This window comes from Dipteris shenzhenensis, chromosome 25, assembly GCF_047967505.1.
Source record: "Dipteris shenzhenensis isolate YYH24624 ecotype China chromosome 25, Dip_SZ_1.0, whole genome shotgun sequence".
In the NCBI taxonomy this organism is placed as follows: Eukaryota; Viridiplantae; Streptophyta; class Polypodiopsida; order Gleicheniales; family Dipteridaceae; genus Dipteris; species Dipteris shenzhenensis.
This window is the reverse complement of record NC_141620.1, coordinates 41765136-41775734: the sequence shown is the minus strand read 5'-3', so window position 1 is coordinate 41775734 and position 10599 is coordinate 41765136. Positions and strand designations below refer to the sequence as shown.

Here is a 10599-nt window from a genome sequence, read left to right as displayed (position 1 = left end):
TGCAAGCATAAAGCAAGTGTGGGACATAAAAAATTAGATCAAGATGTGCCGATGTGCTAGCTAACATGATGTTAGAGGTACTGGGTCATCTTTGAGTGAGTGATTGGTTGGCTTGACAAAGTCTTTGATGCAAGAGATGGATGTGGCCTCACCAAAATGCAACATTCATGTGACAATCCACAAAATAATCACAAATTAGGTCCATTACTGTGACCAAGTAGCATAGCTTGCATGCTCAAGCTAAAAGGGGGAGCTAGACTATAGTAGTGGAGACAAAGATACCAAAAACCATGAATAGAAAAATGAATTGGGCTTCTTGGTTTCTCTCTCTCTCTCTCTCTTCTCAATTAGAACTCATGCTTTTGTATTTAGAGAGTTTGCAAGAGACCATGTGTATTCACCATGAATAAAACATGTAATGTCAATCTTGCAACGTTGTAGGTGTGGACGTCTAGAGCTTGATGAGGTGGACTTATACGATGCTGAAATCCCTTTTTGCACTAATGGGCACACAAAGCACTCGATTCATTTTGATGAATTCTGCCCGGTTTCTCCTTCACTCAAAATTCTGGGGGGACTCAAGTGTCAACAACGGACTTGACCTCATTGAAAGTTGTGATATATAGCTTCATTGAGCAAATTCTCCAACAAGGTTTAGCCTTCATTGGGGACTCTTCCCCAATGGGTAATGGGCATTGGAAGCTTTATGAACAACACCCGACTCCGAAGCCAAGGTTGAGGTCCACAGTTTTCTTATGGAAGATGCAAGGTTGTCCGAGATACAAGGTGCATCAAATCCTCATCACAGCCAGTAGTTTGCAATTTGTTTTGCCTTGTGATTGATTTTCTAGGTACTGAATTTCTTTCTCAAACTCCAATCAAAACTGGCACAAGTCCAATCCAATCATTTGCAAATATTTCATCATACAAGCATGTCTTGAAATGACAACTGCAGTGGCCACACACACGTGCACAACTATCAGCACTAACATTGAGTTTCAGACGCTCACTTTCACCATCACTCCCTTTTTCAATGTTATTGCATCCTCTTCACAAATTTCTGTCCTGTCAGATTCCACATTGCTCTCTGCTAGTTGAGAACATTTGTAATTGCGACCTTTGATTACATATAGGATTGATCAGTAGGCAATGACCCACTTTCCCTACTAATGCGAAACTTTCCAGCCATATCTTCCTTCTTAAAAGATCAAGTCGTCTATTAGAAAGATAACCAACATTAAAAATAGGTATCTTTAGTGGTAAATGCAGTGTGATTACCCTGCACTTCTTATCGCATGGTTCTATATTATGGGCACTTTCATGTCCCCATGGACATCACCTGCCTTGTACAGGCCAGCTTTCATGCAGCATTTAATCAGACTCATCGGTAACACTGGCCCAATACCCTCAAGGCATATACAACCGTAGCTTCCATACAACCATCCCATCTAAAGTCAACTAAATGTTCCAAGAGATCCCTGTAAATTACAATTAAAAGCCATACTTTCAAAGCATCCACAAATCAACCCAGTTACATCTAAGTCAGCTGTCAAGGTACTAAACAATGAGGGTTAAAAGTGGGAAAATGAAAGCAGCTTCTGGCAGAAGGGAGCGCTCGCTCGTCCTGTTTGACATTTGCCAAGAGACATGATACCCAACTCCTGGAAGTAACTCCAGAATGACTTGTTAACTCGAATTAAAGCACATAACTTTTTCCCCCTGAATAGAAGGGGAACAAATCCATCATACAAGTGTGGGCAAACCAGATGAATCTGTAATACATCTTCTGGTTTCAACCAGAGAAGTTACAAAATGCCCACAGTTAAAATTTTACCAATTAGTCTAGGGGAACAAACTAAGGGCGGGTAATTCCACCTGGAACAGCAGAAACCTTCTTTACCACACCAATCCCCATAGATTCTGTCTTTGATTGTAAGGTACTCAAGTCATTGAGTGATTCATCATCTTTATCATCCCTCTCACTTTTTACGGAAGGGTTTCTTCTTGGGTAGCCATAAACAGATGAATAATATTGAGGCCCACTGGCACCACTACTCTTCAGTGATCGTTTTGGCTCCGAAGCATCCTTACCACTGCCATTCCCTACAGAAATACCAGGCCCAATGACCTTGCCTGGCTTTGCAAGCCCACCTGCAATGTAAACGAAAGCTTTTGTGCCTGAGTTCTCAAAAACATGCCAACACAGAAAACATATAAACTTCAGCCCCAAAAAATGCGAGTACAATACATCCATACTTGCACACCCAAGCACTCCAAACATAGATGTCCAGGTGCACACACGTGCATCAAGTTCGCACGCACAGTTTCATCCTTTCAGTGTTTCGGGCGCATGATACTTTGAAACTAGCGCAAATTTGGGAATACAGCTCATTAACTTACCAAAATAGCAATTTATCATTCTACAACAGCAGCAACACAAACTACTATTTACCTTGAACAGATTTTCGAGGAGGTACAGGAGCCTTAGGAAGGGGAGCAGCACATCGTTCGGGCAAAGGTGATAGCTTCTCCATATCTTTAACATTCTTTGTAACATCTTCCCGAAACTCAAAAACCCGCTCCCTGCATAAATCATGGTATACAAAATTACACCTTCCAAACACATTTGGGGAAACATGGACCACTCATCAAAAGTCAGAGAGCAACTTGTCCAATCTAGTGCAGCAATATTCATACCACGCCACAGCTTTTAATCCTATCGAAAACTATTGTAGCTCATTACATCCTCATTTTCCCTAAAACTGAACACACAGTTAACCCAAGACTACCCCAGTACATTTAAACTTGCATTCAAGCTAGCCTGTGTTTTTTTAACACCTATAAGACTCAGGACACATCTAAGGAACATGCCTGCCACTATCTAAATGATACCTGTTCTGTATGGAAGATCCTGGGTCGAGGTATATTGGCTCCAGCCTTAAGAATTAAACCTTAATTAGGGACTAAAGTCTATGTAGTCTCTTTGTTATAGTTCACTGTTCAAGCCAAGTAAAATGAGCGAATTCTATGAAGTCTCGTTGCTATATTCCACGGTCAAGCTAAGCGAAACTAAATCAGACCTTAGTAGCATTGTTAAACGATCAAGTATGCGACAAACAACATGATGGGATACTTGTTTCAGACATGCATGTGTGAGAAGTCTGGCGGAAATGAACGGGAGTGGAGAGAGATAGCCAACCTCACACACACCAAACACGAAAGGAGAGGAAGAGGGAGAGGGAGATGAGAGAAACTACGAGTGATCTCAGGCCAAAACCCCACAGCCTTCTGGGGAAAACCTCTATACACGTGCTCAACAGCAACACACAAGACAGGCTCCAAGTGCAGCCCACATGAGCTGGTAACACGGCACAAGGAGTGGCTGAACAAATGCTGGAAGAGCAGCCAACTGAGGTGATCACTGGTGTGGAAGAACTGCTCCACAACCCTGCTCCAGAAGATGAAAAACAAGAGGATGGGGGCCTATATATATAAACCCTGCCCCTCCCCCAAAAGTCGATCTACATATAGGAGGCCGACCAGTCTGATATGTGGGTCGACCCCTCCTGTTGCAGGGCAGGCCCTATAAAGGAGGCTGATCCCCTATACCAAAAGGGCCGACTCCCAGGCCTCTAGGAGGCCAACTGGCGTGCTCTCCTCAAACCCCTTTAAGGGCTGCCCACACAGCCATAAGAGGCAGACCTCCTGCCCCAACCAAGCCAACCAGCAGTGCCTAGATGGCCGACTAACAGGTCAGCCTCTCGCCTCTGCCTGCACATAGGCTCCTGGGGGCTGGACTGCTGCATATATGCTGCCCCAATGGTGGCCATGCAGACACACCCCATAGGCGCCTCCATATAAGCTGCCACATGGCCTATGAACCAGCCTGCAAAGGCCCCGGGTGGTCATGATCTGTCCTATGCTACTCTCACAGGGGGTGGGCACACCCACAAAAAGGCCCTCACTCAGCCTATCCTAACCTCACGAGAGCGGGCATACCCACAAGCAAAGGCCCTCACTCTCTATGATGACATTAGAAGATGTTGACGTCCAATGGCATGCTCACAAATGTTTGCCAGTGACTTAGAACAATGATCATGAAAGGAAGAAGCAGAGCGGTTATGTTGCACAGAGGCACAGTAAGAGACTCAACAGGATGATGGCTTCGCACCATCACAAAACAAGTCATATCAGCCCTTAGTACAGGCAAAGAGCAGCTCACAGAAAGAAACCATACTGTCCAGATGCAAACACGCATGAGCCCATGTACACAGATGCACATGTGAGCATGTATGTGTTTGTGTTTTCCTTGTAACTTAAGTGTTTCAGGCGAGCATGCGGTGGCCACAGCAGACAAAACTGCCCGCAAATGAATCACCCCCTCCCCTATTATGAGATTTGGAAGCTGAAATTAAACACAAAAAAGATTGCAAATCAAAAGAATAAAAGCTGACAGTGAAGTTAGAACAAAGGATATATGAGAATAAGAGGGTTTTCCGCTTTGATAGTTCAGGAAAACTAAAACACTAATCGCACCACATGCTGACTTTGCAATGTTAGCCCTATGATGTGCTACATGTATGTGCATATCAAATAAAAGCTCTCTAGAAGAGCTATCCAGCCAGTAGTACAGAAGCGAGCCATTACAGCAGAAAATCATGACATTGTCTCCAAATATGGCATTTATTTTTCAGGAATTTCCGACACTAAGATTTTGTCACCACCACTTCAGAAAAAGCTATTCATTTTTCAAAAATTTCCCAACATTGCCTTATTCTCTGGTCCTACAAACGCAATCTTTGAGTTCTCGCACCAGCTCTACCAAGGTCACAATATCAAGACAGTCTAGGCTGCATGCACTTGTCTAAGCAAGGACTGAACCATCAAATCAAGCAAGCTTCTATGAGATGTTCCCAGATGGTTGCCTTGAATGCCCCATATATTTTGTCACTACCTCCCACATCGAGACAGATATTAAACGAGGATTCCAAGGACACTGCAAGCTTGTAATACCAATGAGGGTGAGTTGAGTCAAAAACACGTGTGAGTTCGCTTTCCAATGACTGATATGCTGTGAAATGGAGACGAGCAATATCACTTGTTTGAAAATGTCAAGGCTCATCAGCATGCTGTTCTGGGTATCCACATCAGCAAGAGTTGGCAACCTTATTTTCAAAATAGATGAGGGAGAGCTGCTGCTCCTCCCCGTTCCCCTGCTGCTCCCCCTCCCCTCTCCCTGCCTCCGTCCCCTCCCCCCTGCTGCTCCGCTCCCTCTCCCTGCCTCCGCCCCTCCCCCCTGCTGCTCCCCTCTGCCCCCTGCTGTCCCGCCCCCTCTCCCTGCTGCTCCGTACCCTCCCCCCTTGCTCCGCCCCCTCTCCCTGCTGCTCCCCCTCTCCCCCTGCCTCCGCCCCTTCCCCCCTGCTGCTCCGCTCCCTCTCCCTGCTGTCCCGCCCCCTCTCCTGCTGTCCCGCCCCCTCCCCTGCTGCTCCGCTCCCTCTCCCTGCTGTCCCGCCCCCTCTCCTGCTGTCCCGCCCCCTCCCCTGCTGCTCCGCTCCCTCTCCCTGCTGTCTCGCCCCCTCCCCTGCTGTCCCGCCCCCTCCCTGCTTGCTCTCCCGCCCCCTCTCCTCCTCTCACTCCTCCCTTTCTTCTCCTCTCCCTTCCCCTCCCTCCTTGCCCCTCTCCCCTCTCAGCCTTAGCCCCTCTCCTCCTCCCCTCCCCTTCCCCCCTGCTTCCTCCTAGCCTCCTTTCCCCTCCCTTGCCCCTTGCAGTTTTTTGGAACGGAAGGAGCCTTTTTTCCTGTTCGAGTCGGCCTCCTCACCTTGATTGGCGATGGATTCCCCGTCAGCCAATCCTACCCCATCTCCACCGGCCGCGAAAACTATCACATTCTCTAAAGACGAGTTGCAGCAGCTCAGGAAGGATGTAGAGATTGAGTGCTCTACCACTTTGTTAGCACGCATCTTCGGGTCTCACCCTTCCAGATCCCAAGCCAGAGACTGGATGCTTGCGGCTCTCCCCCCAGACCTCGCTCCTCGATTGGTAGATGTTCGCCTTCTGGGACGAGGTTTCTTCCAGGTTGTTTTTGACACTCCAGAGGCTGCGAGCACTGTGCTCAAGGCCGAGCTTTTACACCTGGGACACAGGAAGATCTTCTTTGAAGCCTTTCACCTTGGTTTCGACCCAGTTGAGGCAGATAAGAAATTCTTTTCGCTCTTCATCAGGTTCCCCGGGCTTCCCCAGGTCTACTATCGACTTCTTTCTGTTATTGGGGAGCATTTTGGCGTAGTTGCTGAGATCCCACCCCTCCCTGGGTTGCCATTGACTGCAGCAGAGGCAACCAAGGCTGATGGGGTTCCTAGAGTTAGGGTCCTTTGCATTGAGGCCAATATCCAAGGCAAAGAGGTCTGCAGCAAAAGTATAGATATGTACATCCTAGCAACACAGCCTACTAATCATGTGTCGTCCATTGGAAGCCTCGACTCTCAAACCATGGTCAACTCTTGACGGCTGCAAGTCTATAGGATCTCTTACAACGACACATATACAAGACCTGGTCGGCACCCACCCATTGTGAAACTCAGCTTTTACAACGACCACTGCTTGCAGATTGGATTCATTGACCCACAAGATATACACGGATACATCTCCCCCCTCCTGGATATCGATCTGGCAGTTAGGTGTCTCATTACACCGACTTTGCATTGAGAGTGGATGGACTAAGGGCACACCCAGAGAGGGTTGCATTTGTACTTTATGCAATCGGCAGGAGATTGAGTTCAAGGAGCACTTCACTTTCAGATGCCTAAGGTCACTATTACTATCTCTTCAAGGATGGTTTTAGACCCCTATCAAGTTTCTTATCCTACCCAAATCAGAGATGCCTAGCGACTTTCATTCATAAGGCCATCCGAAAGAAGGTGCATTTGCTCAAGGTACATGCGCGAGATCAAGGTGTACAGACAGGCTCCACTTAGAGCATAATCATTGAGTTTGTTCAGTCATGCAACACGGACTAGTATGCCCGAAAGGAGGCGGCTGATCCAAGGACTAGAGCAAGAGACATGGCAAACTCGCTAGGGGTTGAGGCACAGATCAAACTTGTGGACCTTCCCTGCATGCTCATAAGATCGGAAGCACGGCCATCAAGCACTTGTCTGACATAGGGCCATAGCTAGGAGACCACAGCAAAAAACATGTACCAAGCGTTACCAACTCTCTTATCACATGCTTTATGTTGCCACAACCTCATACATCCCCAAACTCCCTCTTATGCTTGACCCCTCTGTCAGCTTCCAAATGATCATCAAAGCTGCTACATCCAAGCTTCCATCCTCTCCATGGCCTCAGATATTTCTTTTTATGTATTGGTGTTTCTATGGTTATGGTTATGTTGTATTCGTGTTGATGCCCACTTACAGGCTCCCTTTTAGCTTATTGTATCAAGTTCTTTTAGTCCGATGAACCCTTCGGTCTTTCAAAACTACTAATACACCCTCCCTCCCTCTCCCCCCTTTCTGTACAGCATGGATGCACTACCCGAGTTGATCCACAAGATCAGATCAACCATATCATACAGTTGGACCTCCTCCATCTTCATACTTTCCCGGGTTTGTGGGGGCACCAGGAGTTTCCCACCAAGATCCAATTCTACCATGATCACTTCTTGAGGGTCTCAGAGTATGGTCTCGTCATCAAACCTCAGTATCTCAAGGATAGGAGAGTCTCACATGCACTAAGGATTGCCATTGGACGGTGCGAGTTTCGTCACATCAATTGAGGATTGAGGCAAGGAGAGCTACATGCATACCCAGAGAGCAAAGGATCTGCACACTATGCACTATGGGGCAGGTCGAGATAGAGGAGCATTTTCTACGCCTCTGCCTAGTCTACTATGAGATCTCAATAGGTTACTGAGATCGACCGAGTATAGACACATGTCCCAGACTTCTATGCATTGGAGTTAGCTCCAGGGGAGGTTGAGGAGGAGGAGCTAGATGAGATGATGGTATCATGGATTAGTAGTAAGAGCCACTGCCACGATACTGCCAAACGAGAGGCGCACATACCACATGAGGCGCGGAGAGTGACCAGAGCACACACGATCAAGTTTTGTTTATCTCAACCCTTCTCACAGGAGATCGCCAGAGACGAGGCGTCACCCTTGACGTAGCCCATCGGATACAGAGATGGAGGAAACCACATCCTCCGCGACCTCGAGAGACCCAGATACAAGAGCTCTTTGTGTCTCATGAAAGAGCCACCATGGTGCCTAGATACAAGGAGCTTGGGCATGTACTCGAAGCATTAGCTTTGAGCACCTAATGCTATTATGCTATTTTGTTTACTAGCTTACCTCTTTAGCATTCAGCAAAGGCCTTAGTGAGCCCTAATGCTTCGAGCACTTGATGCTATTATGCTATTTTGTTTACTAGCTTACCTCTTTAGTATTCAGCAAGGGCCTTAGTGAGCCCTTTGCTTCAGCTCACGGCGGCTTGTATGAGTGGATCAGCTGGTCGAAAAAATGGATCACTGTGAGCAGACCAAAGCCATGCTCCTCTTAAAAGAGGCAATGATACCGTCCCCGAATCTCATAATAGACTAGGCAAACACAGTAGAAAATGCTTCTCTGTCTCGACCTCCCCCATGGTCCATAGTCTGTAGATCCTCTGCTCTCTAGGTATGCCGGCAACTCTCCCTGTCTCAATCCTCAACTGATGTGAGGAAGCTCGCTAAGATCCAATGGCAATCCTCAGTGCTTCCCCCCCCCCCTCTCTCTCTCTCTCTCTCTCTCTCTCTCTCTCTCTCTCTCTCTCTCTCTCTCTCTTGCCCTCCCTCCATCCCCGCCAACCTCTCCCTCCATCCCCCGCCAGCCTCTCCATCTCCGCCACCTCCTCCCTCCACCTCCGCCAGGCCCTCCCGCCAGCTCAACAAGCCTCTCCCTCCATCGCCACCAGCCCCTCCCTCCCCGCCTTCTCTTCTAGCCCCCATGGGCTGTCTGCCTGCCCCTGCATGGGCTTACAGCAGGCCAACCTGCTGTCGCGACCTCCCTCTAGCCTCCGTGTGGGCTGTCACTGTCTGAAACATGGCATCAATTTGGAGAGGGGTCATGGCGAACTCTTCTTGTATGATCTAATGGGGGATAGAGGGCTTACTCCGAATCATCCTAGATCCCATAGTCACCTGGAGCCTCTGAAATCTCTTCCACCCTGTCACTATAATATCACTCCCCTAGAAACGTGAATCGTACACGGTAGTGGGTCTCACCAGGGTGTCAAAAAGCGAACCCTTCGTCGGGGGATTTTGGAAGTGTGCCTGGAAGCACTGCCTCTCTAGTCAAGCCAGAGCACCCCGCCCTTGTGTGAGTCGTGCTGTAGATGCATGGGTCATCGTGAAGACTGGTCCTGTGAACACTGCCTCCCAATACGTGTGGGACTGCACTATCTCCATTGGATCACCTCGGTATGTGAAACTATGTTGACGGAGCACTTCTTGAGCTTGAGGTGTTAAAGATCATAACCTTGGTCTTTCCAAGGTTAATTGTCAAGTCTCTCTCTCTCTCTCTCTCTCTCTCTCTCTCTCTCTCTCTCTCTCTCCCTCCCCCCTAGAACACTTCCAGAGCCTCTAGATGTTTTTGCAGTCCCTCTGCTGAGGATGATGTGAGGACTATGTCATCTGCGTACAATAATATCTGCACCATCAGGTCAGCCCTAAGTGAACCCTCTCCACCTAGGCGGTCTATAAAGGATGTAATCTCATCCAGATAGAGCTTGAAGAGAGTTGGTGAGAGGGGACAACCTTACTTCACTCTGATAGTGCTCTCAACCCAGTCTGATAGACCTCTCAGAGCACGTACTCTCCCTCTGACGGACTCATATAGGCTCATCACCCCCCAAATCATGTAATCTCCTGATCAGGCGGGAACGTGGGACAGTGTTGAAGGCCTTTCCAAAGTCTACAAACAAGTGTAGACTTTCTTGAGCCTTGACTTCACTTCCTCAGTGATAGTCCTCAAGGTGAAGGTATTCCAAAAACCTGCCTACCCAAGAGCCCATTGCCCATCATCCTCTGCGTGGCTGCTGATCTCCCTCTCTAGTACTGACTCATATATCTTAGCGAGAGTCTGGCCAATCTTAAGAATATGGTAGTTCTTAGTGTCCGTGGGGTCGCCTACCTTCTGTATCGGTACTATGGTGGTAGTGCTTTAGGTAGGTGGGAAGCCATGGCATACGGCGTGGTTGAACAACAACGTTAGAACTGGAGTCAAGACCTCCTGCCCATGTGCGAAGTGCTCATTGTGTAGTCCCTCATGATCTGGTGATCTCCAGTTATGAAGCCAGAGAAGGGCAGCCCGTACATTCTTTGCGATAAACAAGTGACACGTAGTGGGCCTGGGCATAGAGGACATATCTGGTGGCAAGACATCGTGGAGGGAGCATGCATAAGTGTGCATCAGGTCAGGGAGTAGGCATAAGTGTGCCAAACAATTGGATTTGTGATGGGGATGGGCGGCCTACCCTCTGATAAGAGCGCCCAACCAATTGTAAAGAGAGAGAGAGACGTCCACGGAAGACCCACGAGCCTATGGGACACAGTGATACA

The 10599-nt window shown here is 48.1% G+C and overlaps 1 protein-coding gene across 2 annotated transcripts in view; it reads right to left on the bottom strand.

Moving 5' to 3' along the window:
- Nucleotides 1-1415: 1415 nt before the first annotated feature.
- Nucleotides 1416-10599, bottom strand: part of LOC147885898 (mitogen-activated protein kinase 15-like) — an 80619-nt gene continuing 71435 nt past the window's right edge. For both annotated transcript variants that reach the window (XM_087396303.1, XM_087396302.1), the window contains exons 10-11: nt 2453-2583; nt 1416-2151 (exon numbers count right to left, since the gene is read on the bottom strand). In XM_087396303.1, the coding sequence (XP_087252429.1) occupies nt 1856-2151; nt 2453-2583 (427 nt within the window). In that variant the 3' untranslated portion in view covers nt 1416-1855. The remainder of the gene's footprint in view (nt 2152-2452; nt 2584-10599) is intronic.